General features: G+C 31.9%; 1 protein-coding gene and 1 long non-coding RNA gene across 2 annotated transcripts in view; one reads left to right on the forward strand and one right to left on the reverse strand.

Annotated features, from left to right (window-relative positions):
* The first annotated feature begins 2,379 nt into the window (after window positions 1-2,379).
* On the forward strand, window positions 2,380-6,223 carry LOC143076762 (uncharacterized). Its single transcript, XR_012978782.1, has 3 exons — window positions 2,380-2,460; window positions 3,672-6,170; window positions 6,209-6,223. It is a non-coding gene; the product is annotated as an uncharacterized LOC143076762 (long non-coding RNA).
* A 10,237-nt stretch (window positions 6,224-16,460) lies between these two features.
* Window positions 16,461-23,901, reverse strand: part of LOC143076763 (replication protein A 70 kDa DNA-binding subunit-like) — a 76,243-nt gene continuing 68,802 nt past the window's right edge. The window contains exons 15-18 of the mRNA XM_076252627.1: window positions 23,002-23,115; window positions 21,649-21,756; window positions 18,972-19,058; window positions 16,461-17,839 (exon numbers count right to left, since the gene is read on the reverse strand). Coding sequence (XP_076108742.1) covers window positions 17,735-17,839; window positions 18,972-19,058; window positions 21,649-21,756; window positions 23,002-23,115 — 414 coding nt within the window. The 3' untranslated portion in view covers window positions 16,461-17,734. The remainder of the gene's footprint in view (window positions 17,840-18,971; window positions 19,059-21,648; window positions 21,757-23,001; window positions 23,116-23,901) is intronic.

Genomic DNA, 23,901 nt, shown 5'->3' on the forward strand with positions numbered 1-23,901 from the left:
TATTAACTGTACCTGGTTTGACATTCAAGATAAATTAAAAACATTTTCGTTTTCAATTCAGATACGCATGAACTAGATCAAAAGGGGAGGAGTCCTATTATCATACTTTTGATGTCAAAATAAAAGTTCTTTTATTTCTAATTTTTTCAAGAACGCATCTTATTCTTTGCAATTTGTAAATACGTACAATAATACGAAGTATAACTTAATCTGACAGATCCTGCAGATTGTGTCTTGTGAAAATCTAAATGATGCTACTTTTAAATAAATAAATAATATTACTGTAAATTCAGAAATTATTGCGTGCATTTATTATTGCGATTTTTAGTCGTTCCTAACGAAGGTAAATACAGAAAAGCGCTCCGAACGCATAGAATTATTCAACTTATTGTTATATATTTTTTAGAATCAAATGTGATTTTTATTTATTGCGATATTGAGATAAATCATGTTCAATTCATATAAAAAATTTCAAAATGCGAAATTAAATTATTGCAATTTTTAAACCTGTCGCAATTTTCCCAATAATAAAAACATAACTGCAATAATTTCTGAATTTTCAGTATATATTATTATCTAATTTAATCTGAAGGACTAAAAATTGCTTTAAAATGCTTCTACTGTATATGCCAAGGTTTATTGCTGATTTCAAGTCATCAACTAGTTTCAAATTTTTAACACCCATAGGAAAAAAGTGAACTGCCTCTTTGGTGTGGTTGGTCTTCGGAACAACATCCCTAGAACGGCCACGTCATGTATCAGCACTAAAACTACGGATCGGCTTGTCGATTTAGAACTCAATCACATAAATGGTATCTCGTTCTGAAAGTGCATGTAGTTTTGTGGCGGAACTTCACGAATGCGTCAAACAACTACAAAAGAGAAATTCATTTGATTTAGAGCCTGGTTGTCATGTTCATCGTGAATGAAAAAAAAAGTTAAAAATCATTCAATATGTAATTTCAAGACCTTCGAAGGACATGAAGGAATACACCACTAAAACAAGTGCCGTGCTACACTTTACATGTAGCATATGTTTTCTCCTAGTTTATCCTGAAATTCGTTTGTTCAATCCAGCGGTCATTTTGTGGTAATTATCTATAATTCGTTGATTCGTGACCTACGACCAAATAAATGATCATCACAAAATTTATTACAAATAAACCTTAATATTTGCGGTTTTTTTTTCTGTATTAAACATTTTGTACAAGTTTCTTCTATCCACCGAGCAAGGTCATGATTTCTTGTGATATGACGTGTGAGGTACAGCCAACTATATTAGAGTGTACTACGGCTTAAAAATATATTGGGAGCCATTAGGTATTTGAGCTGGCTTTCTGTTGGGAACAGTATGTCAATAAATATATGTTCCTGCTTTCTGTAACTGCTAGCAAGTCAGGAAACTGACTTTTCATTGGTTGTCTAATGTGATACCTTCACGTATTTTGTTTTTTTTTATAGCTTTGAGTATAGATAGTAAGGCATATAATTAACATTATTATGATGAAATAACATTGAACAGCAACTATTTTTAACGATTTTTATTTGTTCAAATTGTAAAAACCTCTAAAGCTTCCTTGAGGGGGGCTGCGCCCCCCTGACCCCCTGCCTCGGTATAAACAGAAGGCAAGCTACGCCACTGAGAAATATTGTTTTTATAGAACACATGTTTATTCTGTGCAATTTTCAGATGATTGAAGGGTGATTTAATTTTTAAAAAAAACATCGGTACAGACTGTCGATTTGGTTATGAACTTAAAATTTAAAATTAATGTTAGAAGTATCAAACAGAGTAAATTCTGAACAAGTGTTTTTTCTTTTTCTTTTTTTTGCCAATATAGCTTTTAAAGCTATATGGTATAAGATAACTGTCCTATTTGCGGTTTCTTAAAAAGCGTATTGTTCAATTTTAATCAATATTAAAAAAAGCATTTAACGTCTTTCAAAACAAGACGACTCTCCTTTTACGTAACGTACCATAGTGAATATAAACGGGTTATGGATAATATCCCCCCCCCCCCCAACAACAACAACAACAATAAATGAAATGATAATGATACTACTTTGTAGAATATGTCTAATATTTAGACGTCAAGATTATTTACCAAATGTTTAAAAGGTTTGATTTATTTTTTTTATCTTTACCTGCTTGCTTGTCTTGGATAACATTGTCATATTGTTTAATTGTAATCTCAATTTCGTATATAAACTTTCTGCTACCAATTAATCATTTTTTATACTAAATACGCCGGCGTAAATGTTTATACGGACTTACAAAATAATCATACAAAACAGGATGTTTTTACAAATATTACAAATAGTATATACAGTTTTTAAATCGTCATTAGTTTGTGTATCTTGTAAACAAATGTTCAAGGACGGGTATGTATCTATATATATATATATGTGTTCTCACTGTTGTTATATATGCGGCTTTAAAAGGTATAGAGAGATATAAAGGTATGTTGTTTTCTACCAAAGTTTAAATACGAAAGTTTACATTTGCAAATTATATTTTCTATGTGGGATATCTTTTATTTCCTATGTGAGATATCTTAATTCCTTTTCTTGTTTGCAATATTTTAATTAATGATTATTCACATTAAATTATAATTTCTCTTTGGGTAGCTCACCAAATTATATTAATACAATGGATATTTAAAGAACTTTCATACATGTCAAAGATTTTCGTCGGGAATATGACATTTGTTTTCAATTTGGTCGCTTGATTGATTAAGTAACTATGAAATTCCCTTCTTTTTTAAAAATATTCCTCGTAACGTTCGGTAGTTTTGTTATACTTTGTTTATCTACATAGATTTAAAACAAAATTGATGAACAATCACATGTTATGGTACAAAATTAACTGCCGCAGATGCTCACTTCATTATAGTCAATAATTAGTTTGTATCCGTGTTGATTGAGATAAACATAAAGGTTACAGAAGTTTATCATGTTTATCGATGTTACAATCTCGTTAATCATGTTTATCTATGTTGAAATCTCGTAAATCATGTTTATCGATGTTCAAATCTCGTTAATCATGTTTATCGATGTTCAAATCTCGTTAATCATGTTTATCGATGTTCAAATCTCGTTAGTCGATAAAGAACAAATCAGGGTTTCAAACAGTGCTTTGGTTTTGATTATCTTTAATTTATTATGAGGGTCTGAATAGGATGTACGGCATAGACAAAACATAAAGAAAAGAGATTATTGGATTTCTGAAAAAAGGAGAATAAAATTGTTTAAAAAAAATAAAGAAACGAAGACATCACCTACAGATAAATTTTTATGTAGTTTGCTTCATCATCTTTTAACATCCATCGTACCTGATTGTGATTCCAAAAAAATGAACGCTTCCTAGACACTCAAATCAGGTTCAATACATATAATATCATTAAAGATAACCGCTATCTGCCGTTCCAGTGGTAATTATATTTATATAATTTGTATTTGACGTTCCTGTTTATCCGCTCGCACATATTTAGGCGTTAGAGCAAAAAAACTTTGACCCATGACCGAATACAGAAGGTATGAATCGACCAGTTTCAGAATTGCTACTCTATGTTGCCGGTCTGTCATTATTGATGCACAATGTTGTCCATTGACAATTACTGTTGGTGCTGTTCGAATAAAATACAACTTTCTATTTATGTTTATAATTGCAGGTTATGGCTAATAAAAGTATTATTACTGGCTATTGCGACCAACGTCAAAGTGATAAATCCACACACGATTATAAACAATCCATAACTGAATGCCAAGTTTGCAATACAGGTTTTAATGAAGAATGTAAAGAGCGACCTGATGTCTCGGAAGAAACAGAAAATCATGTCACTTCATTAAATACTGAAGAATCGGAACTGTCTAGAAGTTTTTATGATAAAACACTCACCTTAGAACGCAAGATGTACACAATGTTGGCAAATGTCAATGGTTGTTCCATGCTTCCTGATGGTAGAATGGTGTTCACGTGTTCGCATTGGGGTAAAATTAAAGTCTTTAGAATAGATGGATCTGAAGAGTTTGAAATGAAGAATATTGGTCCTCTGTATGATGTAGTTTCTATAGGGAATGATACCCTTGTGATCACGTCAGGTGATGAAAGCTATTCAAGACAAATATATCTAATTGATATCAAGAATAAGAAAGTGAAGAAAAAAATTAATGTGAAATCACACAGCTTTGGAGCGGCTTTGTTCAATGACAATTGCTTATGTTACTGTGCTGGAAAGCTGGGAATACAGGAGATCTATCTGAAAGAAGAATTCATTAATAATGTTATCTTTACTGAAATGTCGCCTCATGCCTACTTGGCAATACTACGTAATACAATATACTACACAGACATGAAAACCCACAGTGTTACCTGCATTGGAACATCATGCACGGCTGCTGGTGAGCATTCATATTGGACAAAGTGGATATTCAAAGATGAGAATGTTTTGAAATCCCCAAATGGTATCGCCGTAGACAGCAATGGCAGTGCATACGTATCGGGAAATGCGTCTTGTAATGTGGTCGTAATCTCAAATAATGGATTATTTCATAAAGAACTTCTATCTAAAGAAGATGGATTGACACATCCGGGAGCTTTGCACTATGACAGATCTACCAATAAACTGTTAGTTGCTAATTCCTATGACTACGCATATTTGTATAACGTGAACAATTGATATAAAAGATATTTATTAAGTACTTGTGTAACTGCGTATATGTTTGTTCATGCTTTTGTTATTTTTGCATTTACTATTATATTATCTAAAAATAAAACTTGAAGCTTGCTATCTCCCTTTTCACATCAAGCGTTAATAGTCTTCTCGCCGAACCATTCCATACTTGACACCTTGGTCAGCAACGCTAAAATCCGTGGGAACATGGGGAACAAGGATACAATACATTATTTCATCACAACGAGTATCTAATCAATAGAAAATTAGAAACATTTACCAATCAAAGACATTAGACGTTAGTTCAACTGAAGTTAAAAACTGATAATTTTCTAACAGAAAATTCAAATGTTTTTTTTTTTGTTGGTTTTTTTTTCTTTCGCATATATATTTTTCGGTTGATGAATTTTGAGATTCTTTTGAATATTTTGTGAGATTGTTGATCGATTTTAAATTGTATTATGGCAAGGTTAAAGTCCTAGTAAAGAAATAAGCCGAAAGTACACCCAATTACACCAAATTCTCTAAACAACACAAATATGAAATAATTGAAATATGAAATAAGACATAAGAAGTCCCTTACCTATGTTAGGCTCTTGAATATTCGTCTGGAAGAAACTAGTCTGTTTAACCTCGTTATTTCTATGGTTGCTTAAAATTCTGCAGCATGCAGGTAATTATTGATTGATAATTGTAACGCTAAATTATGCACTATTGTCTATGTTGTGATATTTATTTTTAGCTCACCTCTCATTACTGGTCCGTCGTAGTCGTTAACTTAAAAAAAACTCTTCTCTGAAACTACACGGCCAAATTCAATCAAACCTGGCCAAAACCATCATTTGGGTATCTAGTTTGAAACATGTGTCCAATGATCCCGCCCGACATTCAAGATGGCCAACATGGGCAAGAATAAAACATGAGTGTTAAATTCAGTTTTTGGCATATATCTCTGAAACTAAAGCGTTTAGAGCAAATCTAATAGGTTCAAATGTTTATCCGGTTGATATCGTTGGTGGGGTTGGGGTACATTTAAGGAAACTTTTTTTTGCATTTTTTGCATTTTTTGGTTATCATTTTGAATATTATTATAGATAGAAATAAACTGTGAACAGCAAAAATGTTCGTCAAAGTTCCTACATGACCAAAATTGTTTATCGATCCCTTAATGAGCTATTGCCCTTTATAGTCAATGTTTGGTTTTGACAATCTCAGCATATAAGCCTTATAGACAATTTGTAAAGCGTTAAACATTTGAATTCGTGGTTCACCTGTACCAACAAAAATTGTTTCTAACGAATAGTAATGAATCCAAAGTAACACAAAGTTTGAATCTAAGTGTAATCGCATTTACTGAAAGCTTTGTAAAAGTCAGATAAGTCGTGTATTCCAAAGCATAAGTTTCTTTCAGTACACACCAGTAACACGGTGTATCATCACCACCAGCCTTGTAATCTGTCGCAGAAAACAACATAACTGTACATATAACATCAAATAGTTACTGAAATAATGTACATATAACCAGGCCGGCCAAGGATACCTATATCCATTGGTGACGCTAAGAAGTAGGAGAGTCGTGGTGTAGTGCATCGGACTGTGAAAAAGTCGAACGCACCTTTGAGTGGCAAGGACGTTTATTTTGTCAACGAAAACTTTTCCAAATACCAGTATTCTTTATCATGTAGAGGAACTCACTAGTTTAAAGTAAGTGATGTTTCGTTGTTAATCAATTTCACAAAGACTTTTTAAAGATATGTGTTGACGACCTGAACCAGTCATATGGATAAATTACCTGCTTATTTGGTAAAATTAATAGACAATGCATGTAGTTTGTTTAGTAACATAACATTTACAATACATGCCGATGAAAATAAAGCGAGAATTTCAATAATGTTTGGACAAAGTGATGACCCCCAAGCGATGATAAAAACACTAAACGTAAATCCAAATCTATGTGTAACATGGTCGATTCTTGGGTCAAAGTAAATAACCAACTCTGTTAAGGGTTCGGATGATTTTATTATACCGGTAGAAAGAAATAAACTCTGAAATAACAATATCACAATTATAAATAACAGTTCTATTATAAACACAATTATCTTAAATTACACTTATCACATATGGTAATAGTAAAATACAATGTTCTTTAATATTGTGTACTATACTTCTAATTTAATAATAAATACATTCAGTAATTTGTTACTTTTATACTTCATTTTTTTTTATCTGTACTTTTATATTTCTTATTGTGATACACTACACAAGAATTGAACCTTGATATAAGGAAGTGTTTAACGACATTGATTGGCTGTATAGCCCTTGCACGGTTAGATTGTACCTTTGACCTGAAATAATATATAATATAGTGTTTACTGGTAAACTATGTGTACGATACAATACTAAAGTTAAAACTGCACAAATAACATTAAACTAATTGGGACATAAGATTTATTTGTTCTTTACATACAATTACATTACAACAATCATTAAATTGTAAATACTATTTTTATAAAGACCAATCAAGCCAATATATTAAATATGCTTAAGGTTCATGTGGACCCTATGGCTAAAATGGCTGTATTTTCACCTCAAAATTTACTCTGAGTACAGACAAACCTGCGCATCTATAAAAAATTTAAAGCATAGCATGCCCTAGATAAATAAATTTCAAACATGTTTTATGTTTTAGAAAAATAAAAACATTTTTATACAGAATTTTGCCGTGCACTTTTTTTCATTCCTCCAGAAGGTGCCAAAATAAACTAAGTTGGGAAACAGGTTTGAGAACTTCCCCACAGTTAATAATTGAAGTGAGCTGTATTAAATGACATGGACAATAGATGGACAATAAATACCTGACAATAATTGGTTATTTAAACTGTTTACCTGAGTGACCATATCAAGGTAAACTCAACTGTTTGTTAATTTTATCATCTTCTGCAGGGACGAAAAAAAGTGTACAGCAAAATCCAGTTAAGTTATGAATTTTCTAAATCATACAATGCATTTGAATTCTATTTATCTAGGGCATGCTATGCCTTAAAACTTTTCCAGATGCATAGGTTTGCCTGTGCTCGAGTAAATTTAGAGGTGAAAATACGTCCATTTTAGCCATAGGGTCCACATGAACCTTAAAACCGCATATATAAAGGGAAATAATCCATAACGTCTTGTTTACAGCATTACATAATTAAAAATAGATTGACTCATAATTTACCACTTGTGAAGTGAGTTTTACTGGCAAGGACAAGGCACAGTTCACTAATACATTCTCTATATAATTACATCAATGAAGTCCTAAAACCAAAATGCAATCATAAACATTTGGACTCGTAAAATATCAAAATATACAATATGACAAAATAACTCAAGTTCATACATAGTTATACTATCATTACAATGTATAATATAAGTGTACTAATAAATATCAACTTTAACACTTTTCTTTATTTTGTCTAATATGCCACCATTTATGAAATATCAATCATCTGTGTCAATAATCAAATAGCTATGCAAATTATCTAGTTCTATACTCTATCGTGACAAATTAACGGTAGATAATAAAATATATATGTAGCACGAAGCTAAATAAAATATTCCCGGGTACATCTATCATACTAATGTAATAACCAAACTTTACGAGGAGATCGAAATCATAACATAGAAACTTTGCTTAATTTATCATTTTCATGTGAAAATATTAATTATGTTACAAAGCAGTTAACTTACATTAAATAGGTAATATGTTGTGTCCACAATGAATGAAAACAATACAGGTATATAAATTCGGGATACAATATCATGCGACTGTAATTTTTAAGTTCCCGTGCAAATCTACCTTGTCAATACAAAATATAAATTGACCGCGAAATCACAATGACCAATCAGATGCGTAATTTTAACTAAGAACCTTTTGAATATTCATGAACTAAATATAAAAAGTAAAGTGTAGATTTGAATTTGAAATAATAATATTCCTTTATCAAAATTCAAGAGTTAAACGTTTATAATAAATGCAATTTATTTGAAGTACTTTAAAGATATTTTTACTATTATTTAATAGGCGTAAAAATGACACTACTACATATGGAACGGCAGGAATAACATTAGAATGACAAATTTCATACAGAAAGTTAGAAAAGATGATGAAAAAACAGAAACAAACTCAAGTCAAGTTACTGAAATTGTTCAATGTGATCAATTGATGGAAATCGAAAATGAAAATGTACGGAGCGCCGAAACTGCAACCGTGATAGACAATAATTCACACGAATTACCGGAAAACAGTACAATGTTTTCAGATAAACATTTGCATAAGGAATGTAAGAAAAATACACAAAAGACAGAATCAATCGACAATGTCGATCAACATTTAATGGAAAATTTAAAACCAAATAGAAACGAAAAACAAATCAATTGCCAACACAAGAAGACGATAAATGTTCGGATGAATCTGATGATGAGGATATATTAGTTGGAATTGAAGACATTATATCGAAAGTTGTGTTCAAGAAAAATAAATCATTATCAGATAAACTCATAGCAAAATTAAAAGGGACCGGTAAAATCATACGGTATGATAGGGAACTTGACAATATAGTAGAAGTGTGTTCGAAAGATAATGATTACCGTACATTTAAGAACTAGAGGCTCTCAAGAGCCTGTGTCGCTCACCTGTTAATGTGTTTACTGATGTCGGCCATCTTTGTTGGTAGGCGGGGTCATTAGACACTCTTTTTAAAAATAGATACCCTAGTATTATGATTGTGGCCAAGTTTGGTTAAATTTGGCCAAGTAGTTTTAGAAAAGATTTTTATACAAGTTACAAAAATGAGGAAAAGTTGTTTAATATTGACTCTAAAGGGCAATAACTCCTTAGGGAGTCCTCTAACAATTTTGATCATGCTGACTTATTTGTAGATCTTACTTTGCTGAACATTATTGCTGTTTACAGTTTATCTCTATCTATAATAGTATTCAAGATAATAACCAAAATTTTTCTTAAAATAACCAATTTAAGGGCAGCAACCCAACAACAGGTTGTCCGATTCAACTGAAAATTTGTGAGGGGATATATCTTATTCTGATGGACATTAAAATCTTGAAAGATTTGCCCTAAATGTCTTGGTTTCAAAGATATAAAGCAAAAACTGCATTTTACCACTATGTTCTAATTTTAGCCATGTCGGCCATTTTGTTTGGTAGGCTGGGTCATCGGACACATTTTTTAAACTATAAACCACAATGATAATTGTCGCCAAGTTTGATTAAATTTGGCAAAGTAGTTTTAGAGAAGAAGATTTTTAGAAAAGTTACAAAAAATCATGAAAAGTTGTTAAAAATTGACTATAAAGGGCAATAACTCCTTAAGGGGTGGACTGGCAATTTTGGTCATGTTGACTTATTTGTAGGTCTTACTCTGCTGAACATTATTGCTGTTTACAGTTTATCTCTATCTATAATAGTATTCAAGATAATAACCAAAAACTGCAAAATTTCCTTAAAATAACCATTTCAGGGGCAGCAACCCAACAACAGGTTATCCGATTAGTCTGAAAATTTCAGGACAGATAGATCTTCACCTGATAAACAATTTTACCCCTGTCAGATTTGCTCTAAATGCTTTGGTTTTTGAGTTATAAGCCAAAAACTGCATTTTACCCCTATGTGCTATTTTTAGCCATGGCGGCCATCTTGGTTGGTTTGAAGGGTCACGCCACACATTTTTTAAACTAGATATCCCAAGGATGATTGTGGCCAAGTTTGGTAGAATTTGGCCCAGTAGTTTCAGAGGAGAAGATTTTTGTAAAAGTTTACAGACGACGGACGACGGACGCAGGACGACGGACGACGGACGCCAAGTGATGAGAAAAGCTCACTTGACCTTTCAGGTCAGGTGAGCTAAAAATGTAGAAGAAGACTTTGGTGATGTGAGAGACTATGAATTTTGTCCAGACGATACGGACGAAAAAATAGAGTTGATGGCCAGGTTTGCTTATGACAATTAACTGTTTATTTAGGTAAAATGAATATTGTTGTAAATAATTACTCGTTTTAAATCAATTTCAAAAGATAAGTCTTTGGTTAATAACTTATGCGGCTGATTTTAGAATTTGGATATGTGAAAGAATTGGAAATCCATCCGCATATATTCTTAATATCATCCTTTTTTCATCTTGATAATCGTTTTGACTGAAATCACTGCTTACGGAATTGAATACGAACGATTAAGTTTTATTTAACACTGGAAAGTAGTTGTATAACGCTCTCCAAACAGAATATTTGCATTAAATTGAAAAAAGATTCATTTTGATATATTTTTGATGACTTATTGGGAATATATGATATTGTCCTTCACTTAATTACAGTTATAAACAAGAAAAAAGTCAATTTTTTAAAGTCAAATTTTCTGTAAAAAAACCGGACCATTTTTCTTAAAACCCGGACGATTTCACAGTTGCTCTCGAAAAAAACCTGACAATAACAAATATTGTTTTTTATTAAATACAAGGAAATTGAGCTTCCTTGTTGATCAAAACATATATAGTATTCAATATAAGATGGGTAGTAATGTTAAAAACTGTTAAAATTACGAAATATCTGTTAATTGAACTTATCGCATGTTTTATCACTCAAAAAAGCCCGAACTACACTCGAACAAAAAAGAAACAAATCACTCGAAAAATCACTTAAAACGTTCATGTTGTACATGCTTGTTCTTAAGCTGATTGTGTCATATAAATTGTTATTGTAAATGTATGGAAGATGTTTTCTGTCACCAAACATATGTTTTATTGCGTATCATTATCATGATTATGTGCCGTGTATCATGTAACTGTTATCATGGTACAAGATACAAATCCATAAAGGAAGTAATCACTACAAAATGTACTCGTATGATCCAGATTTTAATACATTATGGATTTAACTTGTAAACAATCGTTCAAGGACAACTATCTAAATATATATACACATTGTATATATGAAATGCGTCATTAAATAATAAAACTTTGAAAAGTTACTATTAAACATGTCACCTTTATTCGGTAATTTAAATTCATAAGTTTTATTTCCTTTTTGTGTTATTTATACCTTTTAATTTATTGTTCTATATGTTACCAATTCTACTTTTCCCTCGTATATAGATAGAATAAGAAAATAAAAAACAAATTAAGTGAATACAATCACGATAAACTGTACGATTTATACTATACCAGATGCGCACTTTTATGATTAATATATATCTGTTCATTGATGTTCATTTGAAAACCAAACCTACTTGAACCGTTGAAAATTTGATAAATTAACCAAAGAAGATAATCTGGTTTCTAGTGTTGTTATGCACAGTTAAATGTGTTTATATTCAAAGTTTTATTTTATAGAACGTAATGAACTGTTTAATGGAAATCAAAATACGCGCTCTTTACGCGAATAATCATTGTTTTCGTATTTGGAATGCATGACACTGCATCACAGTTGCTCTGGGTATCTGTTATTTCGTTATACCTTCTTTACCTAATGATCAGATGAACTTCAATTTCTTTCATAGGATTGAGGTAATTGTTCCAACACTCTTCATGTGCAGATATTGCATAGGGTATCAATAAAATTCAATAGCCTTTTACTCATGGTTGTTAAAGTTTAGTCACTCCAAAATGCATGATGTCTTATTGTTTGTATAGATTTTGGGTGTTTTTAACTTAATTTTTTATAAGGGTACGGATGGGGTACATTAGAAAACTGGCATTGAAAATAAAGAAAAGAGGATTATGGAATACATTGAATAAAGAATGATGGACCCAAATACATTTACTTATAATAAAATGATATCAAGTACAAGGATCATATAACTGTTACTCTGCACAAAATATTAGACCGGAACAAAATTTGAACTTAGTCTATAATGTTTAATGTAAAACTCTACACCTATTATCAAAATAATCTCTTCAAGAATGACGAAAAAGGGTATGGAAACTGATTATTTGGGTGAATTTTCCAAGTCCAAGGACCATAACTCTGTACAAATTCATTAGACCAAACATTGAACTTGAAGTGTAACTTGTTATGATAAAACAATACACTTAATATAAAATTAATATATTCAAGGACAAAAAAAGTGTAGAAAGTAAATTTGCCAAACTGACAGATCATGGACAAATTGTGTGCAAACCTAAATCCCCATTCCACATTGTCCGATGGGGACTAAAAAATCAAATAACAAAAAATACCTTACTCGAAGGGAAATTCAAAACCAAAATTCTGTTTGCCAAAATCAAAAGCTAAACCACATTTACTGAAAGGTAAACAACTGTCACATTCCCAACTTTTCCTTATGTAGACAATGGTGAGTTAAACCTGGTTTCATAGCTGGCTTAATATCTCACTGGTATACCATTTGCATAGAATTCTATTATATTGACAAAAAGCCTACTTGCAAGGACTAAATGACAAGATATCCATTTACCAACAAAAGCTACTCTATTGATAGGATTTGGGAACTAAGGTCAAAGTAATGATAAGAAGTATAAGCAATTACAACTTATTCTAACATCAGACAAAAAAACTAATTCCTGTATCTAGCTTTTCTGGCAAAATTTTTATTTTGTACCAAAATATTATTCAAACAAGCATTCTTGTGAGCATTGCATGGTAGTTTAAACATATTTATTTATAGTGGATTGTTATTGCAACTTATATTAATCTCTTTGCGTGAGCATGTGCTGCTATTGTTATAAATGGAAATGGCTGCTTCTTTTCTGCGCAATGTAGAATGGTCTATCGTTGTGTTGCTATTTCATACTCTCAACAGAACAACTTCTATGAAGGAGAAACCAAACCTTTCCATTTTGGGGAGCAATACCGATGATGGTATAAAGCATCGCTGTCGATGTTGAGACAGGCCACAATCGACTGACACCTATTAAGGAGAGGTTCGCATTTTTTGGAAAAGGGGAATAAACAATACAAGATGAAATACAATCTGGACGATAAAACAAATTGAAAAAAGTTTTAATAAAAAAGTCCTGAACTTAAAGGAGAGGTTCGCATTTTGGCGACCCAGCTCTAGGTCAAGTGCATACAGCAATGCGTGTTGATGCTATGGCAACGTAACTATCTCAAGTTATTATCGTCAAATATGGCATTGTCTGAAAGTATGTTCAATTGTTAAGTTGTTTGAGAACAGATGTTTTCTATTCTGTGAAAAGTTATATAATAAATGTTGGCCCGCAGGCGGAAACCCAGTTGAAATAGAACAAAAGAATTGAAGCTCTTTGTTAGAGAAGGCGATAGACGCTTACTGTAATGTTTACCATAGTAACAAAAATTTTAAAAGTTAATAGAAACAAATAAAACGACAATTTTCTTCTCAATTACGAAGTGTTTTATTTTAAAAACACCATTTGCATAAGTTTTCAATTTATCTATTACATAGTAATGCAGAACAATTAGATATCAAGTCGATGACATGGGTATCTATCAAGTTGGATGTAGAAAATGCATAATCTCTGATTTAAAAAACAAGAGTGCACACACTGAAATGTCTCGCCTTCTTTACTAATCATTGATATTATGTTGATAGTCCTCAATATAAAGCTTTATTACAACTGTCACTTAAACGTTACATTAACCAAGATAACTAAACAAAGACCAATGAACCATGAAAATGAGGTCAAGGTCAGATGAACCATGCCAGGCTGACATATACAGCTAACAATGCTTCCATAAAACAAATATAGTTGACCTAATACTTATAGTTTAAGAAAAATAGACCAAAACACAAAAACTTAACACTGAGCAATGAACCGTGAAAATGAGGTCAAGGTCAAATAAAACCTGCGCGACTAATATATAAATCATAAAATATTTCCATACACTAAATATAGTTGACCTATGGTGTATAGTATCAGATAAAAAGACCAAAACTGAAAAACTTAACTTTGACTATTGAACCATGAAAATGAGGTCAAGGTCAGATGACATCTGTCCGCTAGACATGTTCACCTTACAATCATTCCATACAACAAATATAGTAGACCTATTGCATAAAGTATGAGAAAAACAGACCAAAACACAAAAACTTAACTATAACCACTGAACCATGAAAATGAGGTCAAGGTCAGATGACACCTGCCAGTTGGACATGTACACCTTACAGTCCTTCCGTACACCGAATATACTAGCCCTATTGCTTATAGTATCCGAGATATGGACTTGACCACCAAAACTTAACCTTGTTCACTGAGCCATGAAATGAGGTCGAGGTCAAGTGAAAACTGTCTGACGGGCATGAGGACCTTGCAAGGTACGCACATACCAAATATAGTTGTCCTATTACTTATAAGAGAAAATTTAACATTACAAAAAATCTGAACTTTTTTTTCAAGTGGTCACTGAACCATGAAAATGAGGTCAAGGACATTGGACATGTGACTGATGGAAACTTCGTAACATGAGGCATCTATATACAAAGTATGAAGCATCCAGGTCTTCCACCTTCTAAAATATAAAGCTTTAAAGAAGTGAGCTAACACTGCTGCCGCCGCCGCCGGATCACTATCCCTATGTCGAGCTTTCTGCAACAAAAGTTGCAGGCTCGACAAAAAATTACCATGGACGAAGAACATATCAATCTATTAGTTCAGTAATTTTTGTGTCTGCCCTTCCATTATGTGACTCGAGAAAAAATTCCAAAAGATGGGTAACAATTGTATCGAAAAGAGAAAATCGAGTGCACCTTTTTATGTTAGGCGGGTTTGAGGTGTATATTTGTCTTTAAAACGTACAAAGCAAGAATATTTGATATATCATCTCGCTTCAGATTCTATCATTTTTATATGTCAAAGCTACAGGTTGACTTTATAACATAAAAAAAATCACAGTACAAAAAGATGAAATATATGGGTCAAGTGAAATACCTATCTAATGAATCACAAAAACAGAGTAGGTGTGTTCGAATAGCTATTTTTTTTTACTAAAAGTACATGATGATCTTTTAAGTTTGATGATGAAAATGTATATCTTCGAAAAAATATCATTTTTTGTGTGTGATAACTAGATAATCTTCAACCACTGAACATTTTTAGTCTGCCCTTCCATGAAATATTTAATTAGAATTTTTTTAAATACATGTATTTAAAAATTTTTGAAAATTCCACCTGACAACGGATCAGACAATAGTTTTAAGTTGAATGATCAATCAATGCAGACAAGATCATTAATTGATGCTCATTAGCTAGTATATACATTTGTCTTTTTAATTACAACTGACATATAAGGATCTTAATGGTGCTATGTGGATAAATTTATCGGTTTTCAAGAGCAAAATTGGCAGCGCATCATACCTACAATGGCTTCTATTTCTACGATTGTGAAAATGAACTGGCGTAATGGGGGGATAATTTTGACGAAGTAGAATCCCGACTGCCTGCATGTGATGTTAATTTAATTCATATCTCATTAGAGATGTGTTCTATCAAGAAATAGTTTATTATTCATTTTGCATTAATCTTGTAGTTTGAGTGCCTGTGAAATTTCTTTCCATCCCATTTATAATTTCGTAAAAAGTAAACCATCATACGGGTTAGTACGAACTTCATGCAGAGCTTTAGTTAACACTAACCAGCAAGCTATATAAGGCCTTATAACTGGTAACTGTTAAACCATTCAAACAGGAAGATCAACAGTCTAATCTATACATTAAACGAGAAACACTTGTGAACCAGATCAACAAACGACGACCACTTAACGATATGTTCCTGGCATAAGACAGATGCAAATAAAAATATGTTGAATTTTTATGATTTTTATTCAATGAAGTCACAAAAATAATGTCTATAATAGTAACTACATACCATCTCAAATAAAAAGTATGACATGATTTATCTGGTGTATAACATAATTCACAGACGTTCTCATCAATTTCTATGCTCTCTTAATTTTTAAAATAAAGATCGTAGAGATTTATCCAATCATCAAATTTATAATTTTTCAATCTTCATCTACTTTTAATAATTTGATCATATCAAGATTGTTTTAGTAATTCTTTTAAATTCTGAAGCATTTAAGTGAATTGAACAATAACTTAATTCAAATCCTTCCTGAAATAAAAAAAATATGGATGAGATCTCTGAGTAGTTTCGGGACTTATTCATGTTATTGCTCGGATCTGTAAATTGTGTAACATAGACATGACTACTTTGAAGACATATACAGCCAACATATTCTTGAAGTTAATGGTAATACACAGCTATATCTTAAACCAAAATCCAACAGAAATTGGTTTTCTTCATTTTCATCTATGGAACTTAAGTCACAAAAGTATGCTGTTATACAGTCCAAAAAAATATTAAAAAAACCCCACCCATTTGCCATCTGCATCTTTAAACAACATAAGTATTTTGTATAGCACAAATATAAATTAACAGCACTTAAAATATATATTCTTACTTCAGTGTTTGTCCAATAATGTTTAAGCTTAGGAAAAATTACTGTAAATTTATTGTAGCCAATTTTGATCAGTTGACAGAAATGGAAGATTTATTATCATGATTATAGAAGTTTCAGATAATGTTGTATACAAAAACACTATCAAAATTTTAAATGCAAATACTTGTTTTTGTGAAACATGTCTATTTCAAATTTGAATAAAAAAAAGCACAAAATTTCTGAAATTACAGTACTTTTTAAGGTTTTCTAACAATATTTATAAAAGCACATATTGTGCGCAATAGTAGAAATTGACCCCAAAATGTGAAATAAATAAATTATCAGACAAGATTAATTTTTGGAAATTCACATCAGATTTCTAAATGCTTTAGTTGTATCACACATAAAGCTTCAAACTAGTAAGCTGCTCTTGTAAGATTTGCATTAGTACATTTTCTTAATTCAAAAGTAATCTATAAGAATGTTTTATGTTATTATGATGCTAACCAATCATGCTGAGTACTTGATCAATAAGTTTTATCATATATCAATATCTACAATGTACATTTAAAACTGACATCCATCTGTCCAGAAATAACTTAATAGTTCTTTAAGTCTAAAGCAGGACATATATTTCATGATGCCTGTAATTTCTCAATGTCTTCTATCAATCGTCTGCTTTGTTCCGCCCAGTCTACAGGTGTAGCGTTCATACATATTGTCTTTAGTCGGCTTTCATCCTGCAAATAAGAAATATCTATTGAAGTATTGGAATAACTGACAAACAATCTAATACTGGGGATTCAATCATTTATTTTGTGGATATTGAATTAATGGTTTTGCCCAAGTCTGCATACAATCTAATAGAAAATTTGTAATTCCTTGAACACTTTAAAAATTCTTGTTTACCTGTACCCATAAAATCCCAGAAAATTGGTATCCAACAAATAATAATTTAGTTTAAACATATTTAATTATAGTGGATTGGGAAACAAGTTTTGCAACTTATATTAATCCCTTTCCACTTTGCGGGTGCGAGTGCTGCCTTGTAGCAGCATTAGCCTGCTCTTTTTCGAAATCTACAAGGGTGTCTTTAACGTGTAAGAGATGTGGCTTAACATGGGTCAGCCATTTATCGTCCCCTTCCGACGGACTATCATCGTTTCCTCAAAACCATACTCGCAAATGGTGGCAAGGGAGTGCCGAAAATTCAGTCCCTGAAATTTTCATCCCAGACGGGAATCGAACCAGGAACCTTTGTTATTGTCCGATGCACTAACCACTACACCACGGCAGCTCAATATAATAATGAATCCATAGTACTAGATTAGGTTATTTCTTTCATCTCTTGATCAGTGTATTGGAAAGCATTCTTATACTGCTACTAACAAGTACAAATATGGATAATGAATTTTTCTTTCTTAATTCAATTTGATTGGGTAATTTAACACCTACACAATTTGCAGTATAATTAATTTCTAAAGTTTTTTATTAAAAAAGACATTAAAGTTAAAACTACGCAATATTGAAAAGAAGATTTGCACCGATACCCATTTCTTCTATGTAAGACATGTGTAAACATATATTTGGATCATTGCTACATATTTTGTTCTAAAAGATGCAACTTTTACTGGTTTAAAAGAACCGTGTAAATTTTAAAGGCTTCCAAACATCCAACATTGTAATATAATATATTGTTAGTATTTTAACACCACTTCTAAGCGCCATTTTGGGGCTATTTCTTGGCAGCAAGTTTTTATTGCTGGAGGACGCTGGAGAAAACCACCAACCTTCTATAGAAAAACTGACAATTCTTGTTTATTTGGACTTGAGTGTCATTTTAAATGATAAAATATCTGTGTAAATACTTACATTATATGTTTCAATCTTTGCTCGCAATCGGAAAATATAAGATTTGAACATTGCATCTTGAAATACCTGGTCATATGCAGCCTCATTCTGAAAATAAAAACTCAATTAGTCCCAACAATGAAGTAATAATCATAAATTCCTATAATGAGAATACTGGACTGACTAAATAAACAAGAATTGATTATCTTTAACATTACACATCACAGCAGGCAAACAGAGTCAACTTTTATACTTGTCAGTTTGTAATTTAATAACTACAATACATATACCCTCAAGATTGGTAATTTTATTGTCTATTCCAAAGTTTACTAAAAAAGAAACTGATTAAGAGTAGCCAGCAAAACACGTGTCAATGTGCTTTCTAAGAACTATTTCTAAAGTTTCCATCTTCCAAGGGTAACTAGATATCATGGAGATGGGAGCCATCTCTGTGGGCCCCGCTGTCAATAACGTGGGGTAAATAAGTTGTATGGATAATCTGATATGAAGCATTATTTGAAGTTATTACATAGTCTCATGTGTGATTTTGATCTAAGATTTTAAGTTAAAACTGATAAATATTCTCATCTTACTTTCATAGTATAATAGTGATATGACTGCATGATGTGAACTCATTGATAACTACTCTAAGGTGATTTCTGGATATATGGATTGATGTTTGAACAATATGTTTAAAGGTGCTGCCCAATTGATATTTGTCACATATTTTTAGAATCATGCCTTCAATATATTATGACCCACCAAGTATAAAGTATGAAATATTAATGGTTCTCGAGAGGTAGAGCGGACACAATTTGTTAAGAACAACGAACAGATGGACAGACCGACAGACTGATCTTAGACCTAGGATGCATACATTATGACACATTCTCTTGTGTTGGTTAATATATATGTTAAGTTGAAAATGTTTGTCAGGTATAAAGTATGAAATAATAACAGCTGTCCTCTCAAAATATAATGTGGATCAAATTTGTTAGCGATGGACAGACCAACAGACAGACAGACCTTTGACCTAGGATGTGGTACATATATCATGACACACCCTCTGGTGTTGGTTAAAATAGATGTCAAGTATAATATTTGAAATCATAACGGTTTTCAAGATATAGAGCGGACACAATCTTCACCACAGGACACAGGGTTGTCAACTGAAACCAAAGTTTTTTTGACGTTGACCTTTGACCTAGGAAGTTGTACATACATCATGACACGCCCTCTGGTGGTGGTTAAAATGTATGACAAGTATATACTTTGAAATCATAATGATTATCTAGATATGGAGCGGACACGATCTTCACCACAGGACACAGGATTGTCAACTCGAAACCAAAGTTTTTGACCTTGACCTTTGACCTAGGAAGTTGTACATACATCATGACACACCCTCTGGTGGTTGTTAAAATGGATGTCAAGTATAAACTTTGAAATCATAATGGTTATCTAGATATGGAGCGGACACGATCTTCACCACAGGACACGGGGTTGTCAACTGAAACCAGTTTTTGACCTTGACCTTTGACCTAGGAAGTTGTACATACAACATGACACACCCTCTGGTGTTGGTTAATAATCATGTTAAGTATTAAGTATGAAATCATAACGGTTCTCTAGATATGGAGCGGACACGAAAGTGTTACGTACGGACAGACTGATCACTATAGGGCGACCCGCCGTCGACGGGGCCCTAATGAATTAGTAAGCATATGTACAGTTTAACACTCTCGTGTACATTTTTCACTTGTCTTCCTTAATTTAGTTCATAAGTTATTTACCAATATGGTCTTTTTTCATGAATAATGTTGAATTCCATCATATACATCCTACATCATATTGAATGCAGTAAAAATAATTTACAACCACAACTTTAATTCACTACCTTTTCTCATTTTACCACTTTTTTGACTTTTACATAACTTTGTAATCCTGGAAATCTATTTTATTATCTAGTAATTATGAAACAGATAACAACCAAATTATCAAATCTATCCATCCATCACATGAAATGGGGAAAATTAGGCAACATGTAGACTGTAAAATACATTTTGAATTTTCCTAAGCCATGTAGTTGTACATATATCATGTATATAATAAACTATTCACAAGTTTATTTTCAGAAAGAACATTAAATGCCATTGTTGTGTTAATTTCTTGAAGTTTTACTCGTATTGTTCTGAGTTTATTTACGTTCTTCCTTTGTTTATATGAATTGCAGAAGTCTGGTCAGAATGGGGATGTTACATCTGATTCCATGTGTAGAGAGCTTGCCATTCTCTCTGCACGTTTAGAACCATTACAACAACACTTTGAGGGGTCATTGTGACCTGTTGCAAGCCATAATTTCTGCACCTATGCAATAAACTGTAAATTCAAAAATTATTGCCATTTTGCTATTTTGGATTTAAAATGCAAACTTTAATTTTACAATATAGAAAAAAAATCCTGTTAAATTCATATTTCAAAATGAGTTTAAATTATTGCCTTTACAAATCTGCGACATTTTTCACAATAATTTCTGTCTTTACAGTATTATAACCCATTTTTTTGTGGCAGTGGAATTCCACAAACCTTTATCCCAACATAATGTATCTATTGTAAATTTATTGATCCTGAACATGCATGAAATATTTTCCACTGGCCATTAGATATCCAACAATCAATCGATAAATTGCAAACTTACTGAATCTTTAAGATCCCCTAACTCATCAGCTGATTTTCCTAGTACAAGTTCTGCTGATTCTTGGAAACAAGTCACCCACTGGTTGTCAGAGAAGTCAGCCAGATTTGCCTACAATATTAAACAAAATATGCACCAGATAAGACAAAAAGTATGAGCAAATTTCACTTTAGAGTAAATGTTCTATACAATGGTGAAAATCAAAACTGAAACAAATGTATATACAATATGTATTTGATCTTTAAAAACAAAGGTTAATTTTCCAATGCAATAAAACATCCATATTCCTTCTTTTGGAAATTATGTCATGTTGTTGGTGGCATGATTGGGATTATATCTATTTCTGATCTACTGTAAATTCAAAAATTATTGCGTGCATTTATTATTGCGATTTTGTCATGATAGACTAAAGTGCAATTTTGATTTTTGCGATATTGAGAAAAATCCTGTTTAATTCAAATAAAAAAATTTAAAATACAAGTTTAAATTATTTCATTTATAACCCTGTTGCAATTTTCGCAATATTAAAAACATCACAATAATTTCTAGATTTACAGTAAATAATTAGAAGGTAGAAAACACTTGAAATTATGCTGTCATGTTGCTGGTCCCATGGTTGGCATGAAATCAATTTTTGTTCTATCTGATCTGAAGGTAAAAACCTGGGAAATATTTTCTCCCCATTTTATTCACATCGTTTGCATTTTTTTGTAACAGCATAGTGATCGAGAGTGCAAAAATATGCAAGAGTTTGGTAAATAGGAAGTTGTTGAGTGATCAATCTGTAACGCATCACACGGTATAGCTGACTTATATGGACATGAAACTAAATTTCAGAATTCCTTGAATTGTAGTTCCTGAGAAAAATGTGACGAAAATTTTCAACTTGGCTATCATGTGTAAAATCATACAAGTGTCGGTAAACAGGAAGTTGTCGAGTGATGAATCTGAAAACGCATCACACGGTATAGCTGACTTATATAAACCCTGAAACCAAATTTCAGAAATCCTTGTATTGTAGTTCCTGAAAAAAATGTGACGAAAATTTTCAACTTGGCTATCATGTGTAAAATCATACAAGTGTTCGGTAAACAGGAAGTTGTTGATTAATGAATCTGAAAACGCATCACACGGTATAGCTGACTTATATAAACCCTGAAACCAAATTTCAGAAATCCTTGTATTGTAGTTCCTGAGAAAAATGCGACGTAAAATGTTCATGGGATGGACTGACGGAAGGATGGATGGATGGACAGACAGAGGTAAAACTTTATACCCCCTTATTTAAAGCGGGGGTATAATAATAAAACATGGTCATACAATCCACAGTAATTGAGATCAGAAATAAATACTTACAGATAGAATCATTCTCCATTTAAAGTTTGGCACTTCATGATTACATTTTTCACATCTAAACATACCATTTCCTTGGTCAATGAGTTTCTTATTACAAGCTTCTTTGGGGCAAGCCTACAATCATATTGATAAAATATTAAATAACATTGAAAAATATTGCAACAAACCTACAATTACATTTAAAAATTTGTTCCGCGGAACATAGTGTCTTGCCTTGCCTTCTTTTGCTGTTGTCTATGGGGAAAAATTATTTAATATTTAATATTTTCCTCTAGAAAATATCTTTTGATCGTAAGAAGCTTCTGTCCAAGTTTGGTAAAAATTCAGGATGGTGAATGAATCTAATAAATGTTTCAAAAACTTAAACTGCAGACTGTATGTAATGTTAACTGAAAGAAAAACTTAAGTACATTTATAAGCAATAAATAGCCTGGTGCATGTGTAGTGTAACGTTCAGTTAGACGTCACGATTTTTGCATAATGTCTAAGATTTTAAAACGTTATTTTAGTTATTTTCCTCTTTAAATATGTTTACGAAAATTATACCAATCGAAAGAGAATCATTTGTAGATTAATTTCATCTGTTTTTTTATTCAACATTTGTACATTAACACTTACCCTCCGAATGTTAAAAACTCGGCGACGTTTCCGATATTTATACGCGGTATGATAGTTGGACAGCGTAAATTTAGAGCGATCTCGAGTTCTGACTAAATTTGCCACCTTCGCCCGTTTGTTTACACATTTAAAATTAACATAAAATGAAAGCGCGTATTTTAAGCTTTATTTTCGTATAACTTTCTTGAAGATATAACTGTATCAAAATTTAAATTTAAAAAACAATTTCGTTTAAAATTTTCAATATTAATTTTATAAAAGTAATTGATAAAAGTTATATGT

This window comes from Mytilus galloprovincialis, chromosome 5, assembly GCF_965363235.1.
Source record: "Mytilus galloprovincialis chromosome 5, xbMytGall1.hap1.1, whole genome shotgun sequence".
Lineage (NCBI taxonomy): Eukaryota > Metazoa > Mollusca > Bivalvia > Mytilida > Mytilidae > Mytilus > Mytilus galloprovincialis.